Below are 10,147 nucleotides of genomic sequence, written 5' to 3'. Positions count from 1 at the left end.
AAAAATTCAAAAATTAGCTGGGCATGGTGACATGTGCCTCTAGTCCCAGCTACTCAGGGGAGGCTAAGATGGGAGAATCACTTGAGCCTGGGAGATCACGACTACAGTAAGTCAAGATGGTGCCACTGCACTCCAGCCCAGGAGACAGAGACACCTTGTCTCAAAAACAAACAAACAAAAACAATAAAATAAAATTCTCAAGCTGATTAGAGGGAATCCTTGTGTAAGGGTCTGAAGTTGAATAAAACATCATGATCTTCAGGTGACCCAGCTTCATCTAATCATTTCTATTACAGAGACATTTCTGACTTCTTATGAATCAAATCCTAATAAAACAGATAATACCGTTTCTTTATCACCAGCCAATAAATAGAACACAGATAAAAGAATGAATACGTCTTGAAAGACATCTGTTTACTAGCCTATCCCTGCTTAACTCTGCAAGGTTCCTTTAAGCCACTTGGCCTTATTTCCCACTACCGAGCATTATAAACCCTCGATTCTAGAGAGGTTTGACTATCCCAGAAACACAGAATACGCTCTTCTGTCTCCATGCAGTGTTTTCTCGTTGCCAACATGTTCTCCCCTCCCATCTTTTTAGACCTATCGTAATTTCATCTTCAGTCCTGGAACTCCCTCCCTTTTCTCCGGCGTGCCTACTACAGCTGTACTTCTTTCTAGCCACACTGTGTAATTTAGTCTTCATTACCTACTTGGGCAATCGTTGATTCTGTCCTGGACCTTGTCCCCCAAAATGCCTACATTTTAATGAGGTCGACATATGCTATACTCAGGTACAGAATGTTAAGAATATTGTAACTCTCAATAAATGCTTGTTGGTTAAAGACTCACTGTACTTTCTGGTAATCAAAAGTTGATCATCTACTAATTGAATTCATAACAGAGTTGTAATGTAATCAAGTGCTTGATTATATACTACATCATGCTTCACATATATTCAAATGCAGAAAATGATTCAAACAATCCCAATTCTGCAAGGAAAAAAAAGTTGCTTACATATTTGTGCACAGAAAATGTCTAGACTTTATTCAAGAAGTTAACATAGAGGATGTATGGGAGAATGGAATTAAAAGAAGACACACATTTACTTTTCACTTTATATCCATCTATTCCAATTTTTAAAATATCAAACCTAAATTACTTCCATGATCATAAACTAATAACATTAACTAATAATGTTGAAGTAGAATATAAACCAAATGATTTTTTAAATTTTACTCATTCTGAATATACCTTATTTGGAATTCAAGTATACACTATAAAAAAATATAAGCCCAGATGTAGTGCCTCACACCTGTAATCCCAGCACTTTGGGGGGCGGAGGTGGGTGGATCACTGGAGCCCAGGAGTTTAAGACCAGACTGGGCAATATGGCGAAACACTGTCTCTACAAAAAATACAAAAATTAGCCAGATGTGGTGGCAGGTGCCTGTAGTCCCAGCTACTTGGGGGCCTGAGGTGAGAGGACCTCTTGAGTCCAGGAGGTTGAGGCTACAGAAAACTATGATTGCACCACTCCATTCTAGCCTGGGCAACAAAGCGAGGCCCTGTCTCAAAAAAGACCAAAAAGGTATATATATACTACGTGTACACACACACACACACACACAGAATTCTCAGACTTCATAAACATGGAGTGAAAACAAAAATTGGAGTAGGCAAAGTATAAAACTTGAATCGCTAGAAGTTTGGAATATATTTGTAAACAGACCTTGCCAAAGTTCATTTGTTGCTATGACACCATTAAGACATAAAATTCACTAAGCTCATTTTATCTAGTTTAACACAAGCTACAAGATAAACATGTGGTAAAAACACATGAAATGGCACCATTACCTGATTATTAAAGCTGACACAGAGCTTGGAAAACCTAATTGGATGTGGACAATCAGCCTTCAGATAAATATCAAACTGAATGGGAACATCAACATGAAAACTTGGAGCATGAAACTTGGCTTTGCATTGTACTAGAAATAAAACAAACAGGCTGCATTACGCACAACCAGGTACCCAGGACCCACACACATCCTGTTAACCACATTTCTTCTTCAGAAAGACACATCTGCACTGACCATTCTTACTGACTTCTGCACTTAACGCATTTCAAGAGACAAATGAGCTCACTTTTCATTATAAAAATAAAATTTAGGCTGAGCGCAGTGACTCACACCTGTAATCCCAGCACTTTGGGAGGCCAAGACAGGTGGATCACTTGAGGTCAGGAGTTTGAGACCACCCTGGCCAACATGGTGAAACTTTGTCTCTACTAAAAATTCAAAAATTAGCTGGGCATGGTGACATGCACCTATAATACCAGCTACTCGGGAGGCTGAGGCACAAGAATCGCCTGAACCCAGGAGGTGGAAGGTGCAGTTAAGCTGAGATCACACCACTGCACTCCAGCCTGGGCGACAGAGTGCAACTCTGTCAAGGAAAAAAAAAAAAAAATAGGTTAGGTGCAGTGGCTCATGCCTGAATTCCCAGCACTTTGGGAGGCTAAGGCAGGCAGATCACCTGAGATCAAGAGTTCAAGACCAGACTGACCAACATGGTGAAACCCATCCCTACTAAAAATAGACAATTTAGCTTGGGCCTGTAATTCCAGCTACTCAGGAGGCTGAGGCAGGAGAATCACTTGAACCCAGAAGGCAGAGGTTGCAGTGAGCCAAGATCGCACCACTGTAGTCCAGCCTCGGCAACAGAGTAAGACCCTGTCTCAAAAAAAATAAATAAATAAAAGAAAAGAAAATTTAAATAAATTATAGCTTCAAAACCGTCTTTAATTTTAAAATCACAGCTGTTCCAGAAATGTAGGTGACAAGATTTTAAACAAAAAAGAGCCATTTTGTTATTATTTCAAAATACCTACCTGGACAGTAAAGCACAAACCTTTTAAATAACTGTCAAGTGTTTCTAATAACACCTGAACTACAAATGAGCAAAGTACATTTTTAAGACATAAAAGTATTTAAGATCCTGACTATCTTTATAAGTCACTGAGGAGACACACACACACAAATCAGTTTATCTATAACATGAGTATACTTCGAAAATTCTTTCTTGATTTTTATATTTATTATTCTGCTCTATTCATTCTCTAGAAATAAGGTAATTTCTCTGAAATAATACTGTAGATGTTAGCTACCTACCAAATGGCACAAAGTCCTGTACTCCTATTGTGAAAATATTGCTGCCAGCCAGAGAAATTCGGTCTGCCCACAGCTTCTGGGCAGTTTTCACAGCTAAGACATCACAGTCAGGTTCTGGATCAGGACTTTCATTCTGCATCAACACAGTTAACATTCATTCAACTAGTTGAAAGAAAAACCACTAGATGCATTAGTTGATATAGATACACGTATACATATGCCTAATAACACACTTTATATAAACAATTTCAACCTACCATTAAAACATTCATGAGGTTCTTTTCTATCCGAGACTTCTGGTCATCTTTCAGAGTTGAAGCTAGTATGAAGAAAAAAGGAAAAACATTATAAGTACTTAAGTCTACTACCCCATTTATTGCTTTAACAACTTCATATAACAATAAATAGCTATTCTAAGATGACTAAGCATAGTGATTTGCCTATAATAAAAGTAGTACTAGTTATCTGAGACTAAATTATTCTTTAAATTTTAAAAAGCTTAAAGATGCTACGCAATTTTATGTATCAAGAATTTTACTCAAAAGAACATCAGGTTACCTCTGCCAAGGAGTTCTAGGGAGTAAGTAATGTAATCCTTTAATTGGGCCATGAGGTAGGAGCACTTCAGAGCCGTAGTTAATATAGACGTAAGCAGAGTCCACCATCCTTCACTACGATAATCACACATCACATAATCCAGCAACCTCGAAGAAGACAGAATGAAAGACTTGCTGAACCGGCTTCACAAGAAAGGGTTTGAAGAGCTCATGGAGAAAAAAGGACTTTTCTCACTTTACGTAAGTATAAAAAAATCTTACTGAGATAGTTTAACAGGTATTCTCATATTTAGCTAAATGTGAGATTTCCTGAAACGCTGAAAAAGATTGTGCCATCAATGACACTTGAAAAAATATTACAGAAATGGAGTTTAACAGTCATAGAAATAAATACGAAAAAACTAACTTTTTCAACACTGATTTCTATTCCAATTTCACTTAAGGTAATCTAAATACTTGTAAAAGTAAATAGTGAACAGGACTCACTTCAAAGCTTTGGTATAATCCTTTGCGTAATAATATTCCTCTCCCATCTGAACCACTATAAAGGAGAAAAGATTTATGCATGTAATTTAAGAAGTCACTCAAAGTCGCATGCAATGGTGACATGTGTGGGTACATACTTAGGTGACTTTTCATTCGTGGGCACTTATACTTCTTGAATTGTGCAACAGCATTGCTCAGAAGAGTTATGATCATCTCCTATTAGACAAAGTAGAGTGCAAAACATTTCAGTACAAACTTTTTTTTTTTAATAGTGCAAAAAACAGTTTATATTGGACACAAAACTTACGGAGTGAACAACGTTTCTCTCCTTCAGCTGAATGGCAAGAATTCCCACCTTTTCTTTTTCAGGATCAGAAAGATCAAAACCTGTGTAAGAAAAGACACAACCCATCTTAGATAGCTCATTCAATACAAATCTTCACATGAACACTGTATGTGTATACTCCTTGAAGTCTTTATTTAATATAATCATTTCAGATTCTTGAACATTCTAGAATCTTAAAGGTGCTAAGAGGCAGCTTTATTAACATGGTAACTTCTCTGTGTTCTGTTCTGATGGGAACATTATTGAGCTCAATGTTCTTTTACCTAGTGGAATCAACCATCTGAAAAGCAGTATCGGTATTATCCTCTGTAGAGGATATACTCACTGGAGATTAAATCGTTTTCTATTCTTTCTTTTTTTGAGATGGGGTCTCACTCTGTTGCCCAGGTTGAAGTGCAGCAGTACAATCACAGCTTACTGTAGCATCAACCTCCTAGGCTCAAGTGATCCTCTCATCTCAGCCTCCCAAGTAGTGGGACTACAGGCATGTGCCACCATTGAGGCTAATTTCTGTATTTTTTTTTTTTTTAAGAGATGGGGTCTCACTACGTTGTCCAGGCTGGTCTCAAACTCCTGGCCTCAAGCAATCCTTCTGTCTTGGCCTCCCAAAGCACTAGGATTACAGGCATGAGCCACCTCATCTAGTCAGGAATTTAACGGTTACAGTTCAATTGCTTGAATTAAATTATGTATAAAGCATTAAAAAGATATGCAGAGAAATTGTTTTTAAGGTAATACAAGTTAATGCTGTTTTAAAATGTGAAATCAATTGTTAAAGTTAACTGGAATTAAAATACCTAAATAGACAACAGTGGCATGTGTCATTTAAAACAACAGATGTCCAAATGCTGTATTTTTCCTTTTTTTGAGGTGAGGTCTCACTATGTTGCCCAGGCTGGAGTGCACTGGCTACTCACAGGTGTGATCCTTCCGCCTCAGCCTCACAAAGTAGCTGGGACTACAGGCATGTGCCACCACACTCAGATAAATGTTTTAATCACAGCAACATCTTTAATTAGAAAGTTACTCTAAGATGTAGTAATACATACAAAGCATTCTAAAAATGAAACAATGTTTAAAAAGCACACATTTTTACATCAACATAATTTTTTATGCATGTGTAGCCAATGGAAAATCTATGATAGCTATTGTTGCCTTTTGAGATTGAGAGGAAAGGATGGAGGGAAAAATTATTTACTTAGTATTCCTTGTCGCCATGATCTTTGTCCATAAAAGTCAAGAACGCCTGTTTGTGTTTCTAAGGGATCAGGATTGGGATACATTACAGAAGCCTGTAAATTAAAACACAAGCCTAAATAACAGTTTATGGAACCCACTGCAAATCAACTCTTGCCCAATCTTTGACTGAACAAAAAAGTTTTCATAAATACAAACACCAAACATACATTCAATTATCAAATTTGTGAATATTTTAACATAAATTTTAACAAAAACTAAGCTAAAATGTTTCATTTAATATTTAGGTAGTCTCATAAAAATTAATCCATCTGATTCTGACAAATGATTTCAAAGCAATTTCTTCACTTTCTTTAATCGTTGCTCTAATAAATGAGTAAAAATATATTACAGATTATGCATGATATTTATTCCGCATGCAGAGATGCTCTTTGTGTAAATGAAAACAATGTTACAAGGAGTTTTAAAGAGAAGATACTATTATCCTTCTTTATCACTTCTGTATAAAATCCTGGTATTTTAAGGGGATATTTTTGGCACCAGAACTGACAGACTTACACTGCTTTTTCTTCTTTATAACTTTTCCCTCTGAAACCAAGATGTAATACATGTACATTGTTGAAAAATGTAGAAAACATCCAAAAGGAAAAGGATGAAAATCTAAATTACTTATAAACCTACTACCAACTCCCACTGTTGAAATGTTATGTTATCATTTCCAGATTTCACATGCAAAAATTTGTTAATGTTTGATTTTTCAACCTGCTCCTTTCATTTAAATATATTCTGTACATTTAACCCAGCATTAAATATTCTTCTAGAATATTATTTTTCATGGCTGCTTGCTGGTGCATATTTTAACGAATTCCCTATAGCTATTCATCTTATTTCTATTTTACAATTAATAAATCTGTGAGAACAACTTTATAAATAAATCTTCTTACTTATCTCAGAATTTATTAGCTGTCTTAGTATTCCCAAAACTTCAATTCTAGGTCAAAAGATATGCATAATTTTAAAGCTTCTCAAATTATTTGATGAAAATATTATTTTACATTTTAACCAATGGTATTTATTAATGCCCAGTTCCTTATATTCTTATAAAACCTAGTTTTAATCACTTTTTAAAATAATGTGTTCAAATTATAATATGCCAAACTTTAGAAATATAATACACAAAATAAAATTATAAATCATACAAATAACATGGTAAAAAGAGTTAAATCATCATTTTAGAGAAAAAAAATCTGTTCACTTTAAGTATTAATATGCAAACTATTTGTTTTTGGAACAGTTTAAAAAATAGTACTGCTGATAATATTCACTCATCTTCAGAGAAGAGAACTGAAGGTTTTAAGTAAAAATAAACTGATGTAACTATACAAATATAAATGTATTTATATACGTATACCACGTTCTTAAAGATGTTTATAGGAAAACTGATATTGAAATGTAATCATCCAAGGAAAAGGCAAAATGAAACATCAAGTTTAAGAAACTATGCAATCAACACTTTTCTTCAAACAGAGTCTTAAAGAGTCTCCACACAGAAGGCCAGGCAGGGTGGCTCACGCTTGTAATCCCAACACTTTGGGAGGGGAGGAGGGTGGCTCACCTGAGATCAGGAGTTCAAGACCAGCGTGGCCAACATGGCAAAACCCCGTTTCTACTAAAAGTACAAAAATTAGGTGGGCTTGGTGGTAGGCACCTGTAATCCCAGTTACTCAGGAGGCTGAGGCAGGAGAATCACTTGACCCTGGGAGGTGAAGGTTGCAGTGAGCTGAGATTGCGCCACTGCACTCCAGCCTGGGCAACAAGAGTGAGACTCTGCCTCAAAAAAAAAAAAAAAAAAAAAAAAAAAATGAGTCTCCATGCAGGAAAACCCAGGAGGAGAAAGAAGTCCATAGACCCTCTCCAGTGGGTCAAAACAAATTTCCAAACTCTAACAGCAGTGATCACAGAAACAAAACAATGGATTTACAGTGTGACAAAGATGAAAATGTAGCTTTTATTTTAAAGTAATTTTCTCTTATCTAAACAGTCACTAACTTACTGCCAAACATAAATTAATTCTTCAAAGAAAAACTTCTGCTCAATCCACAGGTAAAAATAGAGTATTCAAACTAAAATCAAAAATCACTATAATTCCTGAAACTATAAAAAATAAAAGCAAATTAAATTTAAGGACTTGAAAAAAAATCATCAACACCAATCAGTTCTAGCTGCTTTCAAGAGAAGAATAACTCTTCTACATGCTGGATAATATGGAGTCGGTAACTTACCTCGTGGTTACAGAGGGTTTTTGCAAGCTGTTTCCGCTCCTGGGCATAGTATGCCGCCTGCTGGTAATAGAAACCAGGATTCTGAGTTTGAATAGCTGTTAACCCTAACTTAATAGCTTCATCAAATAAATCTCCAAAGGCCTGGAATCTTAAAGAAAAAAAGAATCAAGAAGTAAAAAAGAATGAAAAGAAAAAGAAGCTTATTTCTGGTAATTCATCCTCGGAAACTTAACTTCAGCAGATTGTATTACAATGGTGCTATTGATGAACAGTTAATATTTGTTGCAAACTTCTCTGTACATATTAATACACAGTAATTATAGGTTACAGATAGGTTCTATATTTAAGTCATCTAACAAGTCTTTATAAATATACCATCAAACTGGATCTCAACATAGATCCTACCACTTAAATACACCCAACTTTCTGGGAACAATTCCATTTTAGCAATTTTTAAACATCATTCTCAAACAATAAGCTCCATGACAGCAGGAATTTTGTTTACTGCTATATCTCTAGGACCCAGACATTTGGTAGAGACTCAATAGATACATTGTAAATGAAAAAGATGGTACCATCAATTAAATAATTTCCATTAAGGAACTGTATATACAATAGCAATGTATAGTATTACCAGCAACATACCTATGCTAACATCATCAAAAACCTACTTAGTGACAAAAACCCTAGTTCAGTTTTGGAACCAAAGTCCATGCTATTTCTCCAAATACTATGTATTATTTTAAAAATAGTCTAAAAGTACAATGTAAAACATACTGTTTAGACATCCATGCAGCATGCTCAAAAGACAACTCTGCACTTCCAATCTTTTTCTTACAGAAGTCGATGTGTTTTCGGAACTGAGCAATTGCATCCAATGGGGTATTGTGTTGAAAACATAGCCTACAGATCTGCAAAATGTAGAATTGATCCCAAAAAAAAAGAAAAAAAAAAAAAAAAAGTCAAAAGGCATTCATTTAAAAACTATTTTGAGAACACTAAAAAAAGACCATGAAATTTCCACCTCCTTATCAGAATGGTTATGCTAAAACCAAAGGTTATATATTCCTTTTAGAATTGAAACAACTCATGTTTGTACATAATTTATTCTACACCTTAGAAAAGCTTTTAAAAAATACGGAATAGAATTTAAAAATTATCCCCAAAGAAGAACACACAGATGGACTAAAATAAACTATGTCTAACAGATGATTGAGAAGAGGTAGATTAATTTTCAGTTTTAGATTTGCCATAAAGCTAAAAATTTTCTGTAGCACAATTAAAGCAAAGTTACCTCAATATCAAACGAATATTACAGAAAGTCTTGAAAACTTGTGTCTGGCATACTATTTCAAAATAGTAATAACACACATGTATTTGGGACAAAAGGAAAAAAGGAAGAAACAAAGTCTAAATTTATTTCCATGTGCTTGTACAATTTTCACTTTTATTTTTTAAGTACAAAGGAACACATGAAAAGTCAGTCTCTCATCCATTCCTGTGCCTCAGCCATCGAATTTCCCTTTCTAGAGGCAATCAGTTTCTGGCATATGTTTCTTGATATATTCTACAGATAAGCATGTGTGTGTATTTCTATAAAACTATTGTTTCTGTACAAATAATGACATCATACTAAATATGCTAATCTGTGACTTCATTCACCTTGATATGGAATGATATTTTGGGTATCATTCCATATCACTACATAGAGCTGCCTCATTCTCAACAGCTATTAATATTCCTTTGTTTGCAGTTATAATTTATATAATCAATCACTTATAACTGGGTTGTTTCTAATCTTTTCCTATTAGAAGAAGACAATGAATTAAAGCATCTATTTGGCCATACATCATCAACACAATGTCAGGCATCTTTAAGATTAATGTGAAAAAACTAAAAGCAAACCAAATAGCCCTTGCTTGACTTCTGAGGGCATCTATTCTTATGATATACGATCCTAAAATAAAATGTTCAAACAGTAGGTATAAAAGTTTCCTCTAAGGTGAATAGACACACCTTTTCTGTGTCATTAAACCAAGAAGGAGTCACATAGTTCTAATATCTTTTTTTTTTTTTTTTTTTTTTTGGGGACGGAGTTTCGCTCTTGTT

General features: G+C 35.0%; 1 protein-coding gene across 5 annotated transcripts in view; it reads right to left on the bottom strand.

The window, feature by feature from the left end:
* TRAPPC11 (trafficking protein particle complex 11) overlaps positions 1 to 10,147 on the bottom strand; it is a 54,369-nt gene that overhangs the window by 25,433 nt on the left and 18,789 nt on the right. For all 5 annotated transcript variants that reach the window (XM_017549551.2, XM_037746076.1, XM_017549556.2 and 2 more), the window contains 10 exons: positions 8,816 to 8,949; positions 8,039 to 8,186; positions 5,758 to 5,851; positions 4,521 to 4,600; positions 4,351 to 4,429; positions 4,214 to 4,268; positions 3,729 to 3,874; positions 3,428 to 3,489; positions 3,171 to 3,303; positions 1,858 to 1,988 (listed from right to left, as the gene is read on the bottom strand). In XM_017549551.2, coding sequence (XP_017405040.1) covers positions 1,858 to 1,988; positions 3,171 to 3,303; positions 3,428 to 3,489; positions 3,729 to 3,874; positions 4,214 to 4,268; positions 4,351 to 4,429; positions 4,521 to 4,600; positions 5,758 to 5,851; positions 8,039 to 8,186; positions 8,816 to 8,949 — 1,062 coding nt within the window. The remainder of the gene's footprint in view (positions 1 to 1,857; positions 1,989 to 3,170; positions 3,304 to 3,427; positions 3,490 to 3,728; positions 3,875 to 4,213; positions 4,269 to 4,350; positions 4,430 to 4,520; positions 4,601 to 5,757; positions 5,852 to 8,038; positions 8,187 to 8,815; positions 8,950 to 10,147) is intronic.

Source organism: Cebus imitator, unplaced genomic scaffold (assembly GCF_001604975.1).
Source record: "Cebus imitator isolate Cc_AM_T3 unplaced genomic scaffold, Cebus_imitator-1.0 Scaffold11, whole genome shotgun sequence".
Lineage (NCBI taxonomy): Eukaryota > Metazoa > Chordata > Mammalia > Primates > Cebidae > Cebus > Cebus imitator.
This window is presented reverse-complemented; position numbering and strand designations above follow the sequence as displayed.